The 18,777-nt window shown below is 41.2% G+C and overlaps 1 protein-coding gene and 1 long non-coding RNA gene across 2 annotated transcripts in view; one reads left to right on the forward strand and one right to left on the reverse strand.

Moving 5' to 3' along the window:
* The window catches only part of LOC111557304, a 41,992-nt gene extending 24,951 nt beyond the window's left edge, over positions 1 to 17,041 (reverse strand). The window contains exon 1 of the long non-coding RNA XR_002737286.2: positions 14,242 to 17,041. This is a non-coding gene — a long non-coding RNA (uncharacterized LOC111557304). The remainder of the gene's footprint in view (positions 1 to 14,241) is intronic.
* Positions 1 to 18,777, forward strand: part of COLEC12 (collectin subfamily member 12) — a 194,186-nt gene that overhangs the window by 135,472 nt on the left and 39,937 nt on the right. Inside the window, exons 3-4 of the mRNA XM_023241800.2 lie at positions 11,712 to 11,834; positions 18,445 to 18,543. Coding sequence (XP_023097568.1) covers positions 11,712 to 11,834; positions 18,445 to 18,543 — 222 coding nt within the window. The remainder of the gene's footprint in view (positions 1 to 11,711; positions 11,835 to 18,444; positions 18,544 to 18,777) is intronic.

The raw sequence follows: 18,777 nt of genomic DNA on the forward strand, positions 1-18,777 counted from the left end.
GAGCCAAGCCAGGCCTGTCCCTCGCATCCCACTGTGCAGTGACCACTCAAGACAAGTACTTCTTTACTGGAAGGGACCAGAGGATATTTTAAAGAATAATAAGCAATGAACTCACACTATATTCCAAACTATATCTAGCTTACTAGGAATTAATGTAAATAAATATGTGCTACAAATTAGAAATGAAATACATGAATGACTCACTAGTGGGTGATTCTGATACAAATTTCAAATTCCACATTCACTGGCATAGTGGAGAAAACCCTGACTTGGGTGAGGGTTAGACAGCATTGTTAAGAACTTGTCCTAAACCTCTTCTTTCCATCTGTTTAACCAGTTTACTGATGTAATTAAAAGCTGTTTGACCATTTGGGCAATAAAATGCATTTTGTGGAGCATGGAGTAGAATTAAGTGATTTGACCCTAAGAAGTTCATATTGGTGAAATTGTGTGTATACTGTCTGCATCTCTGATCTCCATTGAATAATGAACCAGAGCTAATGTGGCCCTGACCAAATTTTGCAATTTTCTGCTACAAGAGGTCAAGTTCAAAAGGTATTCTGCCTCCACTGTTTGCAGCTCAGCTGGTGTATTTCTGATGTTTTCCTGTTTCTGTCTGTCTCTGGGTCTGATGGATGCTGTCACAGATATTTGTGCATCTCATGAATGTATCGAGATCTTATGCTCCTTTGGACTCTTGGACATTTTTAATTTTTAAAATGTATTATTATTATTATTATTATTATTATTATTATTATTATTTGGCCTAGCAGGTGGTGTTTTAATTCCTTCAGAATTTTAGGAGGCAAAGAGAATGTCTTCCAGACTGAGGCTTGTCATTTGATGTGCCCTCCACAACTCTCTGTCCTTAGACTGATTCATCTATGCTCCACCTCTTTGCTGCACTAACTTCATGTAGGTGACAGACTAGGCCAACGCTTCTGCACATCATCTCCAAAGCGAGAAGAAAATTCACTTTCAGGCTGGTTGGTCAGAATTAAGTCAAACTTGTATCCATGGTATGAAGTTAACAGACATGTGGGAATTGAATCCTAAACATTGTCAGTTTCACTAGGAATTGAAGATTATTGTACCCCATAGAGATTATGAATTTGAAATGTATTAAGTATCCCTGGAAATTTTGAATTCAAAACATCTCATGTGCACAAATTCACTAATAAGAATACGCATCTGATCTCTATAACCTGGAGGGGGAGAGAAGAAACAAAGGTCCAGTGTTATCTTCACTCTGTCCAACGATCCCGAACTTCTCAAGTGATTACTCCAGATGGGCAGAGCAGTTTGATTTGTTTAAATGTGATGGGTCAATTGAACCAGGCTGAGTAGTGTGCTGGCAGATGTTTAACAACCAGCTTTCCAGGGGACAAAAGCCCTGATTTGTAGCATTTGCTGATTTTTTTTGGTGTAAATACTCCCAGTGTGACCAGTTCCAAGCTGTCAATGTAAAGTCACTGAACGTAGAGTTGTGAAGAGATACAAATACTTGGTTCTCACCAGTCAGTGTCAGCTGGCTCAGGCACACACCCGAGGAATCCATGGGAAATTGTGAATTTGGATTTTGACTTAGAGATCCATTTTTCAAACATTTCTACTGTCAAGAAAGTCACTTTGTGTGTGTGTTCATATGTATGCAAGTGTGTGCACTTATCCATTTTTTTTATGTAGTTATTTCAGTTTTAGATAATTTCCTAAATTTAACTCTGCGAACTCTTTACAAAGTCATGGGAAATTTAATAAGCATACATCTTCCCATTTATTTTATGTTCAATTATAATTCATTGCATGCCTTCTGACTCTCTTGTGTAGTGGGTTTCCATTTTTATATTCTTTTGACCTCTACAACCATAGCTGCCTGCCCCGTGGAAACATTTCTTCCTCTCTCTGTCCTTTGTCCGCCCTTAATAACAAGTAAGAATAACAAGCTGGTGAATGGGATGCTCTTCACCGAATCTGGGGACCTCATTCTTCTCACCGCTGGGCCATAGTCTGTAAAATAGATCCCCCCCCGCCAATTCCCTCATTATTTATTTGCCAACTCTTCCTCATTTGGGTCATTTCAAGTTGATTGACTCCTTTCTCATCAAGGTTCAGAACTGGGGCTACATTCAATGCAGAGTAGATAATTACTTTAAAACACCAACAGTAAAATTTGTTGCTCTGTCTTGGCTCACTTTTCCCTTAATTTAAGTGTCCTCAACTACAGTGTTCACTTGAAGAAAGTAAAAAACACATATTCATAAAGGAATGAGGAATGTCTGTCAGGCTGATTGATATTTTCATTTACATCAAGGCCCCTTTTTTCCCATCAAAACACTAGTTCTGTTGGTTTGAAAAAATCAAGTAGGTATGTGAGAGAGTGGATTAGTCTCTTTTTTATGCCAGCACCTGCTCCACAGCATAATTTCCACATGTCCCAACACTGTTTCAGTGATAAACAGCAAATACACTATCATTAGCTGAGACTCACTCCCCCTTGGCTCAGCAGGGTTCCCATCATCATGATATTAGCTCCTCTGCTGCCCCCCAAATAACACTTTTTAAAGCAAAAGCACTCTGGGGCACCTGGGTGGCTCAGTTAAGGGTCTACCTCTTGATTTCAGCTCAGGTCATGATCTCACGGTTCCTGGGTTCAAGTCCCATGTCAGGCTCTGCACTCACATTGCGGAGCCTGCTTGGGATTCTCTGTCTCCCCCTCTCTCTCTGTTCCTCCCCCACTTGTGTGAGAACACTCTCTGTCTCAAAAATAAATAAACTTTTAAATAAATAAATCTTTAAAAAAAATAAAGCAACAACACTCAAGGCAGATGTTGGATTGCGGGTTCACTTTTCTCATCTTTGCCCTACTGGATTTAGTTTTGTGAGTACTGAGGGACAAAAAACATAGAAATGCTGCTGCATGCCCCACATTAGATCTTGGGATTCATTTCAGGCTGGGCTGGGGTCTAAAGAACGCCTTGAGTTTCTTTGGTCAGTAAACCCCACTGCACTCCCCACCTCCCGTGGTGAAAAAGAAAACTCTTCCTTTCAGGCTGTGGGCTCCTGATTGTTCCAGGCAGTGTTGTTATGAATGTCTGCATTTTGACTGTCAGGCCTCTGAGCTGAATGCCTCTCCCAGGATGGCTTCATACATCCTGGCCCGCAAGTGAGATCAGCATGTCACTCATCAGGTAGAAGGCAAGATGGGAGAAAAGGTTGTGAAATCCCAGCACCTGAGAGCTGAGGGAAGTGGCCACTTCCGGTTTGTGTGAGAGACCTTCACTGAGGGAGTGACAGAGACTGCTTTTCTCACTTTGTTAAACGGCTTGATGTGTAGGGTTCTAGAGAGAAATAACTGGTTTGTTTAGAGATATCCAAAAGCAATCATGCAGAGAAATAAAAATCCCACACCTACAAGAGGTGGTAGCCATACATATGGCCTTCAAAAACCCAAATGAGTATAGATTTATACACTGTAAACCACACAGGTACTAAAGGGGTTCAGGCCCAGCTGGGCATGGGGTAGGGCTAATTTTACGAAAGGATTCACAAATGTGTGAGTAAAGTTTTAAAAGAAGTCATTTGATGGAGAGGAAACGTTTTGCAGGGAGAAGGAGGACAGATCTCAAGACCTGGAGAAGGAATGAGCACATGTTTGGGGAATGTTTGGGGCGTGCAGTGTGAGCTCCACACAGGTACCCTGGTGCTCTTTCCCACATTCCCCCAAGCTGTTGCTTCAGTGTTACTCTCTGAAGCCTTCTCTGACCACGCTATTTAAATTGCCATCCAGGGGTGCCTGGGTGGCTCAGTCGGTTGAGCGGCCGACTTCAGCTCAGGTCATGATCTCTCGGCCCGTGAGCTTGAGCCCCGAGTCAGGCTCTGTGCTGACAGCTCAGAGCCTGGAGCCTGTTTCATATTCTGTGTCTCCCTCTCTGTGACCCTCCCCCCTTCATGCTCTGTCTTTCTCTGTCTCAAAAATAAATAAACGTTAAAAAAAAATTTTTTTTTAAATAAAAAATAAAAAAAAATAAATTGCCATCCATCTCCTCTCTCACAAGCCCTTTGCCCATTCCTGGCTTGATTTTTCTCCATAGTGTTTATCACCTTCCAACACCTTACTGTATCTTCCTACTGGTGTGTAAGTTCCATAAGAGCCAAGATTTGTTGTCTGTTTTATTGACCATTATACCCAGTGCCTGGTACATAGTTGGTGCTCCATATTTATTTCTTGAATAAATGAATAAATGGGATGTAACAAGAAAGAAGCATAAGGAGGTGGGCAGGGTTTGGGGGTCTAGATTAGAATTCTGGCAGAGAATCGGGAAGCCTGAATCCTAAAGACAGGGCTGGCCCGTGGAATGGGGCAGATAGTGGAGTTCACTGGGCTGTAGTTTCCTCACTGTAAGACGGATGTTGGCCTAGATGACAACTGATTCTCCTCCTGGCCCTGAGGTTCTTCAGACCTGTGTGGTTAGAGGAGGCTAGCTGGCGTGCATCTCGGAATCTACTTTGAGCCACCTGGAACTTACTATGGCAGTGGAGAACACCATGGGTTTCTGAAGCATTGGGTCAAGCTGGTATTTGTGAAAAGGTTTTCCCAATATACTCAAGCAGATTTTTTGTTTGAGGGGTGGTTAAGAGGCTACAGATAAATTATTTTATCACCATTTAATTAATCCTTCTTGCACCTCCTTCTTTCCACTAACTTATCTCACCCAACTTCTGCAGGTGTGAACCTCCTGTTAAATGGTCCATTGGAGACTGGCTTTTGTGGCTACTGTGTCATGTACTAGAAGTTCAGAAGAAAACTCCTTAGGAGCAACCAACTTGCTTTGGTTCCAAGCTTAAACTGTGCAAGCCCCCTGCACATCTCATAGTTTGCCTTGAAATTATAAAGCTGCCTTCTCTTCCTGGCCCACCCCATTCCAAAAATTCCATCACCATTGGTGGATGATTCCCCTGAAAGGCCAATAGACCTTACCAGCCAACCTTCAAGACAGTCCTGACCTCTCACAGAGATAATGAGCATTTATTTAGGGTGGAATTAACTTGCTTTTCAGTATGTCACCACAGAAGAGTCAGAGAGAAATTACAGTCAGTAGAAGCCCCAGGCCTGTAATAGTTAACTTACTGGAGACTGAATTTTACTGCTCATTTCTGAGAAAGGCTTATCTATCAACGTTTGAAAAGATGTTTCTACACCGCTTTATTTTGACAGAGTGCTTCTAGGAGTCTAACCTGTCAGTTTTCTACAGTTTATCTTGTTAGGCATCCTTAATCTCACTTTGTTTTGCTTTCCACTTCTGGAAGTCAGTGAGCTTGGAGAAGCAGCATATGATAACTATGAGTTCAGCTCACAGTTCAGCCGCTCACTGGTTTGGATAGTCAAACTCTTTGATGCCCACTTTCCCAAACTCTGTAACATCAGGGTCAGAATTCCTACTTTGCAGAATTGTGAAAGGGATCGTAAGTAACTAGGAGAGGGTGCCTGGCACCTATCAGGGCCTCAGGAAGAGCAGCCGTCCTCAGCAGTGCCTCTTTGCCTTAGCAGCAACGGCAGACTCTCACCCACTAAACAAATGTTCAGTGGCCTTCCTCCAGATACCTGTGCAGTGTATGTGTCTGGCTCAGTTATACAACAGACTCTGATGGCCTGAGCTGGAGCTGCATTTTCATAAGTCCTTTTCATTAAAAGATTCAGTGCCTAATCACAGAAGGACATTGTTTGGTAGTGCCAGATAATGAAGTAGTCAGGGCTGCTGAAATGTATCAACAGGATTGTTGACAGCTCACTCTGTGTCCATAGGATAAAATGAACAGGACTGGAGCCAAGAGGAGGGGGGCCAGCAAGGAGGGACAAATGCAGGAGATGTGATGGTTGAGCTCCCTGATGAGCCCGGATTCCGTTCCTCAGAATCGAAAGCATTTGTGTACGGTTCATATAATAAAGGATTTCTTATTTTAAAAGCCACAAAGAGAAAATAATGGTGTTCTGTCGAGACAGTATATATTCTGGCAGACACTATATACTCTGAGTGGCTCATTACATCTGGCTTTTTCCTACAGCAGTTCTTTTTTAGTAGGCAGGGCACTAATGATAAATTTTAAACAAATAACACATACTCTTTTTTAAAACATTAAACCCAAACCAGAACTGACTGCCATATATATATAAATATATATACTTATTTATAAATATATATATATAAATATATATACTTATTTATAAATAAGTATATATATTTATATATATATGGCAGTTCTGGTATATATATTTATATATATATATATATAATTGTTTTAATGAAAAAAACTATACCCTTGTTAAATGTGCAGAATATTAATATAAGCTCAGAAGGAGTACTGAAGATTTCAAACTCTCCTTTAAATAATTTTCCTGGTTTGAATATACTTTTATGAATGCAGAAATGCTGTAAGGCTTCATTTATTTTGTGCGGAAAGTTATTTCATTCCCAAGTCTTGTCCTTCCGTTTTCATGATTCTCCACATCGTTTAGGAAACTTGGCATAATAAGGTGTCCAGGGCTGGGATTTATATTTGGGGGACTAAATTACTCATTAATAAAAAAAATTTTTGCTAACTAAATCCATATTCCACCATTTAGTAAATGGCCTTTATAATAAGCAAAAAAACTAATTATTTGTGGGATAAAGTGTTTCATGTATTTAACTTTTGTTCTAATGATATTGCATAATATCCAAATAACTAACCAGGATGTTAACTCTTACTGTTTTGTTGTTTTTGAGGGCATTTTAATTGTAGGAGTTTATTTGAATCATCAGTTTTACTGTTAGAGCCAAATCATTCTCATGGGCTTATGGGAATATATGCCACCAGCGGTAGATTAATAACTATAAAAAAACCACATGAAAAGGTCACTGCAAATCTGGGATCAAAACCTGTGGTTTTCTGGATTTTGCAACCCACCAGCTTTTTGAAGCTCCTCTCTGGTAATATGATTTTTATGACAACACCACAGAGCTTTTATAGACACTTGTGATAATTAGGACAGACCAGGAGTACTCCACACTTGCCCACAGTGCCAGGCTTCTTCACCTGACAAGGAAGGACATTGATCAGCACAAGTCTGTTTCAAAAGACAAGCCATCCTTGTGATGGCAGAAAAGTACGATAGTGAATGAAGGAGACCCTTTTGTTCTCCAAACAGATTGGGAAAACAGACTGGATTGGAGCCTGGACCGCAGCACTTGGGAGGGCTCTTTATGGAGAACCACAGCAGAAAGGAATTCTCTGCTGGAGAATTCTGGCCCTTTGCACTGTCATTCCTGCAGTGTTGCAGTTATTCTCTCCAACCAGCTAACCGCCAGCCCCCTGATCAGCGGCCCCACCCGCCCCCCATCCTTCTTACTTTAAACATGTGTTATTGGAAACAGGGCAACACGAGGAACTTTGAGTTTGGGCCCTGGGGATCATATTGTCAGTCTATTCTGAACTTCCGTGTGATACCCAAGGACTTAACTGGGAGTGATTCTGATTTCACTGGGCCCGCAAACTTACTTTTGCATACGAAAGACTAGGACCCTGGAAAACCCATTTAAAACATGAGCCAAGAATCAAGTTCAGTGGGAGCTAGTTTAAGAGGGATAACCAACAGAAAAGCATGGATCCTTCAGGCACGTTCTGTCTGTGGCCTGCTGAATCACAAATGTGCTATTTGGGCCAGGTTTTTTGATCCGCTGAGTGTCCTGGTGGTACAGGGGCAAAACTGCTTCATTTCCTGAACTAGAATGCCTTATCTCCAGCGCTCTGCAGACTGATTCCCTTGCCCTTCCTTCCACCCCCAGCCCCTCCAACAGGAACAAAGTCCCCAGTCTCTGGAAAGTAATGCTGAGAAAACAAACAGTACAAAGGCTGGTAACAGGGGGATATCTCTCTCGAATGTTTTTTGTGACCATCTAGGCTCAAGGAGGAGGGGTCCCCCAGCTACGTGAGCCAGCAGGATCTCTTTGTAGTAGGCATCTGTATGTTTGGCCAGGTGTCCTCCCAGCAGAGGGCAGAGAGGGAAAGATAAAACAGAATTCTTATTAAAAATAAGTCTCTGGGGAGAGAAAAAACAAGACACAGAAAGTGTGTCAAGTGGAAAGGGAGGCCAGGCGGTGCCATCTGATATTGATTAAATGCTTGATTAGGCCAGCAGGGAGAAAGGCACATCACGAGGAAATGACCCTGCTCTTCAGAATATGAACCAGTGACAGCGGTCTGGGAGCAGGTCTGCATGAATACCATATGCACAAGATGTCCGGTGGTAAACACAGTCCTAGCACACATGGCCAGAATGGGAGGGAAAGACCCTTTCCCTGAGAGTGAGGACGCGTGGCTCCTGATTTGCTTTACCTCGCCGGCCTCACTTTCCCCATCAATAACACAATGACACTTGACCAGATGACCCCTAAGCAACTTCCTCGCCCTAGATTCTGTTATCTATCCTAACCTCTCTGGTGACCAACTCTTCTGAGGCTCTGCTAATGGAATGCAAGAAATAGCCCTGGAGAGACATAAAGAGCTCACCCACCACAGTCCTAAAATCCAAAAGGAATGAACCCCCTCCCCCATCAGTCATAAAAATGTCATCCAGTCTTTCCAAGGGAGGTTGGTCCAGCATTGCTGTGTCTATCATCTTTCTGTGTTTATAGTTGCCACCAAAGCAAGTTTATGGTTTCTGAACATGAGATGTGGCATATTTGTGGGTCTATTTACACTTCCCCCCTCTCCCAATTCCAAAAATACTTTCATTCTGACTGATGTAAGGGCTCTTTGTTTTGTTTTAAGCTGCCAAATTGTAGAGAATCTAAGAGCTGATGGGTGTGTGTGTGTGTGTGTGTGTGTGTGTGTTCATCCTTTATTCAAGGATGAGCTATTGAAGTGTTTTTGTTTTTTTCTCTTTGGCATTGTCATGAGGACAACAGCATCTGAGTACAGGGTGGGGCCGGATTCCAGTGGGAATGGAAGTAGAAGCTCCCACTGAGATGAAGGGCCAGTGAAATCGAGATGAAGGGATGACCAGAGAGAGTCACCATGGCAAAGTGAGATCATGGCATTTGAAGTTGGGCAGACCCAGGTTTGAATCCTGGCTGTGATGTCTATGGGATGTCATTTCAGCTCTCACTGCCATGCCTCCTTGAAGGGTGATTACAAATAAAGGTGCTGTGTGGAAAGTACCTAGCTCAGAACCTGGTACAGTGTAGGCAGTAAATGAACAGCAAGAAACTATAGATGAGATAATAGTGATAAAAATATCCCCAGGGAGGATTCGCAGAGCCTGGCAACTGAGTGAATTAAAGAATAAGTACAAAAGAAGACTTGAGTGTGTCTTTGAGTGAGGGACTCAGATAGTGGTACTATTTAGGTTGGATGGAAATACGGACATTGGTGGAAGTTAGAGATCTGGTTTGGTGAAGATGGTACTGAGGTAGTTTTGGACAGGAGAGGTGGTGTGGAGACATACAGGTGGCAATTAAAGAAGGAGGATGAAAAGGAAACAGAGTGAAAGAAATAGGAAAACTGATAACAAGTTGATTTTCTCTAGGTCTGTTTGACCATTGAGTCTGACTTTACAGCTTCACCTTCAAGGGATTGGCTACCCAAAGGTTGATCCGGCATCATCATCTTCTCAGTAAACCTTAGCTCCTCATAATGTGTGTCTCCAACTAAGCATCTTCTAGACCTTGTTAGAAATGCAGAATCTTAGCTCCTACTTCAGACCTGCTAAATCAGAATCTGCATTTGATAGTGTGTTTTGTAAGCACTTTATAGTTTGAGAAGCACTGTTGTAAAGCAGGTGGCCAGACTAGCAGTGTCAGCATCCCCTGGGAACTTATTAGAAATCCAAATTCTCAGGCACCTTCTCAGGCCTCCTGAATTAGAAAGGCTGTATTTTGGCGACTCCGATGTACCCTAGAGCTTGAGAATCACCGCTCTAAGTCATGGAACAGATGGATTGAACCCCCTCCCCTTGGGTCTGTAGCACAGAACACCAGAGGGATTGGTTAAACCCTGAAAGTTAAAATGGAGTCATTGTTCTATGCTGTTTCTCTCATCATTTTGCATTAAACACAGCTGAAGAACTCTTTTCACTGAAGAAGGGCACTATGCGTAAAATTGCAAACCAGAAGGGGGGAGCTTTGGCTGAAGCTTAATCCTCACGACTTACCCATCAAAAGTTATTGAGCACAATTATAGGAGATCAGTACTTTATGTGCTGTTGCTCCTGTGGGACACTATTAGTAAGACACACATAGGAAAACAAGGAATCTCCCGATATTTCTTACAATGTGATTTTCACATTTAAATGTCCACCGTTTTTGTCTTCTGTGATTCTAATCAATTTAATGGAAAGTTCCCTTTTTATAGGTTAGTTTCTGGAGTCACTTGCAGAAGTGATGGTGGTTTACCACTTAGACTAGAATGCTTTTCAAAAAGTTGAACTGTAAGCAGTAAAAATTTACCTCCTTTCATCAAAAATGTCTGGTTTTTCTAGTTTCCTAGTCGTTATTCAAGTCACTGTGATAACGTAAATAAGGGTCAGTGTCTGTTTTCTGTATACATATAATGTACAACAATAGTTATATATTGAGCATTTTAATCATGAAGTTACCTATATTTTCTGCTGCAGGTTATAGTACATTATAGCCAGTGGCATAGTAAACCAGTTCGGTGTTGGGAGGGTGGGGGGGATGAATGCATGTCACAGTTTATGGTGGTTGCTAATTTCCATGGTGTAAACACTCCCTCCTGGGCCGACTTCAAGCTACCAACAGTTTAACAACCAGCTACCCAGATTCCCACACACTTAACAGCTGACTCTTGTAAAGCCAGTAGGAACTAGCTCGAGTATACCACTGAACAAACATTAAGGGACAGGCCACAGTTTTTTTGATTGGTGTGTTTGAATTGTGATAGGTCCAATAGTAGCTGAAACAAGTAGCTTTGGGTGTTTAAAATCTTCTGTCATGTAGAGATTTTTATTGAAATTATAATTATTTTTTTGTCATGTAGAGATTTTTATTATAATTATGGAATTTGATCTGAAATTATTCTGAGACAAAGTTATATGCAAATGCCCAATCTCATTAAATACAACAACATTAAATTACAACATAATGGCATTATTCAAAGTCTTTGTGTTGCTAAAGTGGTATGTTTAATTTTAAAATACCATTCATTCTGGGGCACCTGGGTGGCTCAGTCAGTTAAGCATCTAACTCTTGGTTTCGGCTCAGGTCATGATCTTTTATGATCATGCGGGTTATGAGTTCGAGCCCCATGTTGGGCTCTGCACTGCCAGTGCAGAGTGTGCTTGGGATTCTCTCTCTCTGCCCCTCCCCTGCATGCACGCGTTCTCTCTCTCTCTCTCTCTCTCTCTCTCTCTCTCAAAATAAATAAACTTAAAAAAAATACCACTCATCCTATAGTAAGGCATGTGGAAAAATTACTTTTTTTTTTTAAAGTAGGCTCCATACCCAGCATGGAGCCCAACCCAGGGCTTGAACTCAACTCAAGACCCTGAGATCAAGACCTAAGCTGAGATCACGAGTTCGATGCTTAACCAACTGAGCCAGCCAGGCGCCCTAGAAAAATTATTCCTAATCATAGTGTTTGAAGCAACATGCAGAAAGATAGTTTTCAAAATGAGATCTCTGGTTACTATTATTAAAATTTGACTTCTCTTACAGGTATCCAGGAAGGAACACAGTGTACCAAATGTAAAAATAACTGGGCACTGAAGTTTTCTATCATATTATTATACATTTTGTGTGCCTTGCTAACAATCACAGTAGCCATTTTGGGATACAAAGGTAAGTACTCTTTCCTTTTTCCTTCCAAATGGCAGGTTTCTCTTTATGACTTTAAACATGAAAAAAAAAAAAAAGACACCCCTGTTTGCAAGTATGAAGTATTTCATTAATTCAGCTCAAACGCACAAGTAAGCAACATGATAAACTTTGTGTCTTGAGCCTCTTGTAGCTGTGGGATCAGAATCCTTTTGACTCATTTCAACAATAAGAAAGGTCCTCTATGACTTATAAAAATTTTTCTCACTGGTGCATTTTCCTACCTGTTTCTAGTTCCACCCTCTTTTTTCATCTTCTCTCTAAGAGGTGCTATGGAAACCCTGAGTAAGCACACAGGAAAATTGTACTGACACAGGGTAAGCCAAACACAGTCTCCAGAGATACGACTTACTTTACTCAGGGACTGGGCAGCCAGTTCCCTTTTTTCCTCTTCAGCACATTTACTGTGACCACTGTTGTTTATATAGCTCCATAAAAATATTGCCCTGCAGAAGTTAAACACAGAGGGAGCACTGCCACCTCAACAATACTTTATAGGATGTTAGGTATTCTTTCAATGTGTCTGGTTTCAGGTCAGTGGAGAATTATTGCCTCAGACTTGCAGACAAAGCGGGTTCACCACCATCACCACCACACCCATTCTAGATACTGCAGGTAAAAGGTGTCATGATTCAGAATCACAAGCTACATAAACCTTTTTACAGAAAACAGCCGTAGAAGCCTTTCCATCAAAGATATGTGAGACAGGCATGTCATCTGGTTTTAGCAAGAGGCAGACGTGGGGTCTGCTAATCTTCAAAACCTTCACTCAGCAGTCATCTCGGCTGCCTTCCCTCAGAACTGACAGATTAACAGTGGAGAATTCCCATGGGTTCTTAGTTCATAGATTTACTCTCCTTGGGGAGAGAAAGATTCAAAGTGAATTCCCCCCAAGCTGTAACTTCTGTCTCCTCTCTCGCAGTGTCTAGAAGCTTCCTGAGGAAACCCAATGTGTTGAAATGAGAATGGGCTTTGGAGCCAGATGGTCAAGTTCATTCTTGATTCTGCTGTTTGTAATACAATTAATGTTTATTAAGTGCTTGTTGATATTCTAGGCATCATGCTAAGTCCTCTGCATGGTTGTGTAACCTGGGTATGAAGCATAACTTCTTTGAGTTTACTGTTTCTTAAAATGGCAATTAATAATGCCATTTTTCAAGGTGATTGAGATGAGCAAAGATGATGTCATTGAACCACCTGTCCATCTCGTCCTACTAGATAGTGGCCATATTTCTGTGTTTCCTCTTCATAACTGCATTTATACAGCTATAGCCATTAGAATGGCAAAATGTTAAAAATACTCAATATAGGTGAGGCTTGGAAGTCTCATCTCTGAGGTCACACACGGAGAAAATTATGTGTGTCCTATAGTGTGTTGACTGATGAATTTGAGCACAGTGGAAATTTGGAAAATTACCATGTAATTTTATCCATTTGTGATTAGTTAATCCAACTTAGTATTAACAAAGTAAGTGTTAAGAAAGGTTATTAAACTGTGGTAAGGCAGGACAAGGAGTAGGGAGGGATCCTAGTGAGGAAAAGGAGGGTCTTTTATGTCCCAGGTAATTCAGACTGGCTCTCCTCCTTTACCAAGTTATTTAGGTCACTGCTCACTTCTCCTTGACTGTTTCCAGCAAACTCAGATAAAGGAGAAACTTGGCAAATGGCCATTTAATAAGTACCTTTAGGTCTTAGTACTATGTGATACCATGAAAGCAAACATTTACTACTGAAAGAGAGATGACAAAGGTTTGAAGAGCATACCACCATATGGGATTTTGTAATTCTTACCACTGCAAAGAAGTAAGATCTGGATCTTGATGCCTTTAGAATGGTACAGAAAGATCTAAATTTAGAGGAGGGTTTTTTTTCCTTTGTTTTTAAAGTACAGATGTTTCCTCCATTTTTATGACATTCGAAAGCCCTTCTCAGCTCTGGCATGTTTTGCGTGTGCTGGTCCATTTGCCTGGAACACCTTTTCTCTGCTCTCTACCTAAAATGACACCTTCTTTCCCTTCATGTTTCACTCAGACATACATCCTGCAAGAACCCCCTGAAGGCTGAGTTAGGTGCCCCTGTCACACTGTATCATTATGACAAGTGGGCTTGTCTGTCTTACCACCCAAACTATAAGTTCCATGAAGACAAGAGACTCCTATCTTTAGTTTGTTATATCTCCCATCTAGCATCTAGCCTCATGGTACTTATTAGGCACCAAGTGAAGTTACTGAATAAATTAATGAGAGAATGGATGGATGGATGGACGGACGGACTGTAGATCAGGGCTGACTTCTGTAAAGACAATCAGGTGGTGCCCAGGGACTCTAAAACCATTCTGCACTTAGGGATCTAAGTGGTAGCAATGCCTTACCTGTAAGCCTAAAATCCTGAAGATCAGCATGGCCTTCTCCGTGGGTGTCATCTGTCCAGGATGAAGTGGGGAGAGGTTGAGAGAACCAAGTACAAGTGGACACAAGATGATCGTCTTGCCCCTTTTTCCTCCTTCAGGGACCCCCATCTCTCAGGCATCTACTTAGAAATATAAGATAATACAACATGCAGTTTTGGTTTCCAAACATAGTCTTCATAAACTAAAGTGTGGATATTTTCCAGGTGTGTTTTCTCTTGTACAGTGATTCTTCTTTCTTGCTAATAAGATTCTAGTAATCGCACATTGTAAGAGGCAGAAAGATAAGACCTAGTTCTCCCCTCCCATGTCTCCCTTTGAAGTCTAGAGAAACTCTGTCCATTGCAAAAAAGAAAGGAAGAAAAAGAAATATTCAGACAAAGAAGATGTTTCTCTGAAGGAGAAGTTAGAAAGGAAAGAAAATAGAAACTGCTTTATGTATCAGAGTTAGCAAAGGCAACTCCATACTGTTTTTCTCAAAATTGTGTTTTTACTTCTCCTTTTATGTCACTCAGACAGCTACAAGTTGGGATATAACTTAGTTCCTTCTAGAGAATTTGCTGCACAAGTCAGGGAACTGCTGAGTCACCCACACAGGTCTGTACTGTGGCTGTGACCATGACACTCATGAGCTACTTTATAGAAAGCGTGTTCCTGGACAGTTTCAGCTTGGGTTATTCTCTGCTTGGGTTTTTTATCCTCAGTCATGGAGCTTCCGTGGCAGAAGCCATCTTTTAATTTCAGTGAGTTGTGTTTCCTCCAGAACATTCCCTGAACGGGGAAATTGTACTCAGTTGTCCTTCCCAGCAGTCATCCATCTTAAGGTAATGAGGATAAAGAAGAAAGACAGAAGTCTGAATATTTCTCAAGAAGAATCTCCTATAACTCAACATTCCTAGTCACAGAAGGTCTACCTTGCTGCTAAGCTCTCCTAACCTAGCAGTTATGTCCATCAAATCACACTGAGTTGGCTACGTTAGAAGCCAGGGTAACACCATACAACCATATCTCCTAAGTGTTGTAATGAAACCTGAAATAGTGTTCAAGGTAGAAATGTCTTTATTGCATTCCAGGGGAGTGCAGCTGGTATTCCCAGAAGTCCCAGGTACCAATGCAGGGGTATCTCCACCCTCACCCAATCCCCCATTCAGCCTGGGACAGACACTCATGAGCACCAAGCAGGAGCTCTGTGCCTTGCTGCTGTTCCTTTCCTCAGGGACTGGACCATGAGCTATGCCTCTTGTGGGAGGAAACCATATTTAGGAAAAAGAAATAGTAAATTAGAAGCAATGTGAAGTTATAGAGAAGGCATGGGGTTTGGAATTAGATCTCCTGGCCTGTAAGCCCCCTTGTCATTTACAAGCTGTGTAATTTTGGGCAAGCTACTGAACATCTCTGAGCCTCAATTTCTTCATCTGTAAAATAGCAGTTTTAAGGATTAACTGCAGTGATGGCACAGTGCACCTGTCAAAGAGTAGGCCCTCAATAAAGAGAGGCTGTTACTGGTGTTATCATTGGTGTGGTGTGGAATCCGATCATCTGGGAAGGCTGAGCATAGTTGGGGTGGTCATCTTGGAGTGGACCCTGAAGGATGGGTGGCATTAAGAGAGAAGGAGGTTGATGGTCCAGGCCAAGGGATGGTACCAAAATGCTTTTGTAGAAAAGGGATTATTGTCAGATTATCCAAGGGAATTAGGCTTTGGGTACTTGAAGAGGGCTGACCCTTTAGCTATAATATCTGAAGCAGCAATATTCTAAAGAAAACTTCTCTGTTAAACAGTTTCTAGTAAAGTGGAGCCCATGAAAAAAACAGACTGCTAGGAACTCTTCTGTTTCATGTTCATTTTCCTCATAGGAGAGGGATCTACAGACAGAGGTCTGCATCGATAGACTGAGTTTCTAGTCTAAGAGAGGATGGCTCTGCCACCGTTTTCCTGGTTAACAACTTGTGCTGATAAGAGTAAAAATTGACGAAAATGCTGTGTGCTATTACAGCAAGTGTTGGTTCTGGATGTCCATCAGCTGGGTATTTTTATGTAATACCAAGCTGCCAGCTTTGCAGCCCTGAAGTTTGCAGCTTTATACCCAGATCCTATTTTTAAACACAGACGCACACACCCCAGTGCATGTAAGCAGTTCATTAGCATTTGTGGTCGGGGCAAATAGCTTCCTTGCTGAGCGGAAGAGAAACCTAACAGTTTGTTATTTGTTTGTAACAAATGTATTCATTCCCTTTGCGCAAACCTGAATTATCTGTCCATGAAAGTTCTGTGTTTTTTTAAACTAAAATGGAAGAAAAATTAGAGAGGGTAGAAAAATGACTGCCTGTCAGCATATTTAGAGGTTTTTTCGGCTTCCGGGGGAAAAAAGGGCAGGACTTAAAATCCTGTATGTGGTTTGAGGACAGACTGAGGCATGTGTTTTGATTTGAGGATCAAAACTGAATCTTAACTCATAAACATTTTACACTTTATTTTTTAAAAGTTTAATTTTGCTTAAATGCAGATGAAACATTTTGTTCAGTTTCAGGGATTTATGAATGTGCATGCCTATCTAACAATCCTAAGGTACAGATTACTGTAACTGTACCTCTCGTCTATATAGTCACTTACCAAAAAAACAATCATCATTCAACTGGATGTTGTACTCATTGCTAGTGCTGAGGCTTCCCTGGGGCGTCTGGTTTGTATGTTTGTTTGCATGACCTCTGTCTAGCTCAGCCAGTTTTTCACAGGCCTCAGTAGCCAGCAGGCAGACTCTCATTTATTTAAATAAATAGCATTATAAACAAATATGTGTTGAATGCCTACTAAGTGCCACACACTAAGAGGTACTGATAAAACTGCGTACACGTTTTCCTGCCTTAAAGGATCTAATAGTAAACAAGCCATGATAACACACTGAAGGAAGTCCTACAGTAGGGAAAGGACTGCTTGCCAAAAGAATTCTGCAAGATGCCCGGCAGCAAAGATTTCCCACAGGAAGTAATGAGCTGAGTCTTGAAGAGCAAGTAGGGCTTAGCGTGGTGAAGAGTCCAGGGAAGAACATTCTAGGTAGAAAGAACACATGGAAGGGCTTGGGTGGGAAGGTATTTGGTACAGTGACAGCGTGGCAAGGTTCTCCAGGGAAGGTGCTAGGCACCACAGGGCTGGGTCAGTTTAGGTCATACAGACACATGGGAGCATACTTCTGCTTCCTGATAGGAGCCAGGGGAATCTTCTCACACGGCCTTGCATGGGTGGGACACTTGATAAATAAAAACAAACTGGCTCCATTACCTCACAATTAACATACAAAACATATTCATGCTTAAAAAAAATAAAGTCTGTATTTTCAGAAAGCCGTTGATACCAAGAAAGACTGCATCTCAAGCTGCTGGAGGCTGGATCTCACAGGAGTCACTTCTGGAGAAATACACTCTTAATAGATATTTTAGAAAGAAACCATATTCACAACCATAGAGAATGACTGCCTTCTGGGAACAAAGAGAACAGAAGCTTTTACTTAACATTGTATCACTAACTCTTTCCCTATCGCGTACAATCAAGAAAATGCTAAGAAAAAAAAAAAAAAAAAGGAAAAGTCTTCGTAAATCATTGTTTGGAAACCTACTTAGGCATCTCCTTGGGAACTGATAAACTACAGATTCACTTGTCACTAAGGAGAACCAAATTTTTCAGGCCTCCTGAAAGAGAACGGCAAACACTGTTTCCCTTTCACGAAGACTGTTTATAGAATTAAGCTAGGTGTTCTTTGCTGTGGACTCTGCTTCCAGATAAGTGAGTACCACCTTCCAGGAATAGTAGGGAGTCTGATGAATGATGAGATTTTGTAAATGATCTACCTATGGAAGTTCCTATAGAAAATAATACAGATCAAAAGCTTATATAATACATAAAAATTAAAAATTAGTTTCAAACAAGGTCTGGAACATCTGAGGCAATACAGAATCATAAGAACATACAGTTCTCAACCAAATAAACTATCACTGGGTTTTGTGACAAGTTATTTTTCTACGAGAATGGCTTATTCCTCATATTTGATTTCATTTATACTCTTTTTGTGTCAATCTGTTTCCTGTATTCTGTAATAAAATGGTCTTTTGTTGAAACTGAAAAATAAATTATGAGCAGGTGTGTGTACTAATCTTTAGTTTCCAAATCTTAGTTGTAGAAAAAATGGACAATGTTACAGGTGGCATGGAGACATCTCGCCAAACCTATGATGACAAGCTCACAGCAGTGGAAAGCGACCTGAAAAAATTAGGTAATCTGCAACAAGAATGACCCATTAAACTAAATCCTCTAATTCTACATTAAAAGACCATAGCTCTTTAGAATGACATTGCTATAAACTCACATCCACCCAGAAGGACATTAATTTTTGTGTTGTGTGTTGAGTTTTTCCTCACAATTTAAAGGCATCTACGTTTTAAAGTTAAAGATCAATCTTAGAGTTGGATTCTCCCCACCCCCAAAAACTACTCCATATGCCAGTTAA

The sequence above is a fragment of the Felis catus genome, chromosome D3 (genome assembly GCF_018350175.1).
Source record: "Felis catus isolate Fca126 chromosome D3, F.catus_Fca126_mat1.0, whole genome shotgun sequence".
Lineage (NCBI taxonomy): Eukaryota > Metazoa > Chordata > Mammalia > Carnivora > Felidae > Felis > Felis catus.